Source organism: Nestor notabilis, unplaced genomic scaffold (assembly GCF_000696875.1).
Source record: "Nestor notabilis isolate BGI_N333 unplaced genomic scaffold, ASM69687v1 scaffold33092, whole genome shotgun sequence".
In the NCBI taxonomy this organism is placed as follows: domain Eukaryota; kingdom Metazoa; phylum Chordata; class Aves; order Psittaciformes; family Psittacidae; genus Nestor; species Nestor notabilis.
The window spans coordinates 406-2,245 of NW_009920225.1; the positions used below are offsets into that span (position 1 = coordinate 406).

At 59.8% G+C, this 1,840-nt stretch overlaps 1 protein-coding gene across 1 annotated transcript in view; it reads left to right on the plus strand.

Moving 5' to 3' along the window:
- The window catches only part of LOC104402653 (myeloid-associated differentiation marker-like protein 2), a 1,058-nt gene extending 386 nt beyond the window's left edge, over positions 1-672 (plus strand). The window contains exons 2-3 of the mRNA XM_010010581.1: positions 5-147; positions 207-672. Of these exons, the coding sequence (XP_010008883.1) occupies positions 5-147; positions 207-672 (609 nt within the window). The remainder of the gene's footprint in view (positions 1-4; positions 148-206) is intronic.
- The last annotated feature ends 1,168 nt before the right edge of the window (positions 673-1,840 follow it).

A 1,840-nucleotide genomic window follows, 5' to 3' on the forward strand; every position in this document is an offset into this window, starting at 1 on the left:
CGAGGGGGGGCTCACCCGCGCCAAGCCGGGGGACATCAGCAGCTTCCTCTCCACTGTGCCTGGGCTCCTCAAGGTCTTTGAAGCCTACGTGGCTTGTCTCATCTTCTCCTTGCTGGATACCTTCAGTTCAGAAGCTGGCCTGCAGTGGTGTGTGGCTGTCTACTCCATCTGCTTCATTGTTACCCTCCTCATCATCATCTTCACCATTGGCCGGTCCGCGCCAAGCCGGGGGACATCAGCAGCTTCCTCTCCACTGTGCCTGGGCTCCTCAAGGTCTTTGAAGCCTACGTGGCTTGTCTCATCTTCTCCTTGCTGGATACCTTCAGTTCAGAAGCTGGCCTGCAGTGGTGTGTGGCTGTCTACTCCATCTGCTTCATTGTTACCCTCCTCATCATCATCTTCACCATTGGCCGGTGCCTCACTTACATCCCCTGCCCGCTGGAGAAGATGCTGGTGGTCTACAACGCTCTGGCCCTGATGATGTACATCACCGCTACCATCCTCTGGCCCCTCTACAGCTTCAGAGGGAGGACCCGCCCTGAGAACTGCAACAGGAACTGCTGGTGGAACAAGCACCTGGGGGTCACCTTCCTCACCATCTTCAACCTCATCGCCTACCTAGTGGACCTGGCCTACTCCACCAAGATGGTCTTCATCAGGGCACCTCCATAAGGGCTGTGGGTGGCCGCACTAGGGCAAGGGTGGTGGGATACGGCTGGGTGCTGGCGGAGCTGAGGAAGAGGCCGGACGCCTCGGAAAGCTCCTTCTCCCCATGCCAGAGCGGAGAACCATGGGGTGCTCCCAGGGGTGTGCTCAGCTTGGGGCCCCCCAGGCTGCCCAGGGTGGGGGGACACACCAGGGTGCTCCCGAGACCTTGGAGCTGGGGAGGCTTTGGGATTAAATTGGGTCGTTTTTCACTTGCTTTTGCTTCCTCTTTCTTCCCCCTTCCTGGCTTTCTGCAGGATCCTCCCTGGCAGCATGGGGTGCTTGGGGATACTGGTGGCACTGGGGGAGCACCGGAGGTTGTCATCAAATCCTCTTTTTAGCTCCTTGTTGACTTGGAGCCAGAGCAAAGCAGGGCATGACCAGGAAAAACCCAACCCAGATGCCTTTGCCTTGGCACCCGCACAGGACCCTGCGGAACAAGTTCCAAAGGAATGTGGCTGCTGGGAGGGGGCTAAGAGCCCGCCAGGTCCTTGTCACCAGCACTGCCAGGTCCTGGCCACCACCACTGTCACCCAGCAATGACAGCCCCACTGGATTTGGTCCCGGCCATGCTGGTGGGAGCCCTATGTTTGCTGCTTTAGCCTTTGGGGGCTGCCTGGTGGGACATGGGGAAGTGGTGGCTGTCACCCAGTGCCACAAGAGCTCGGGTCAGGAGCATGGTGGCACCACAGGGTAGGAAACCAGGAAGAAGGCAGCAGCATGGTGCAGGCAGATAGGGATGGGTGCAGGCAGGGAAGGTGTGCCCGCAGGCATTGCTCCTGGCATGGCGCTCCCGGATGTGGGATAGCTGCCTGTGGGGCACCCCAGAGGGTTTTGGGGCCACTGTCCCCAGCTCTGCCACTTCTTGCTCTGGTTCTGCTGCAGTTGGGTGCCCATCCCCACCACTTTGGAGTTGCTGGGTGCTATGGAGCAGAGTCACCACCACCATGAGATGGCACAGACCAGCTGCCTCAATGGTGGCGAAAGAGCCCGGACCCACTATTGGTCATTACAGGGCACCCACGGTGCCTGGGCAGTGGGGCCTCCATGTCTCATGCCAGAGCCACTGTGGTGGCACCAGCTGTAGGGTGGCCTGGTGGGTGTCCCCATAGTGGCCATCACCAGGTGACCACGG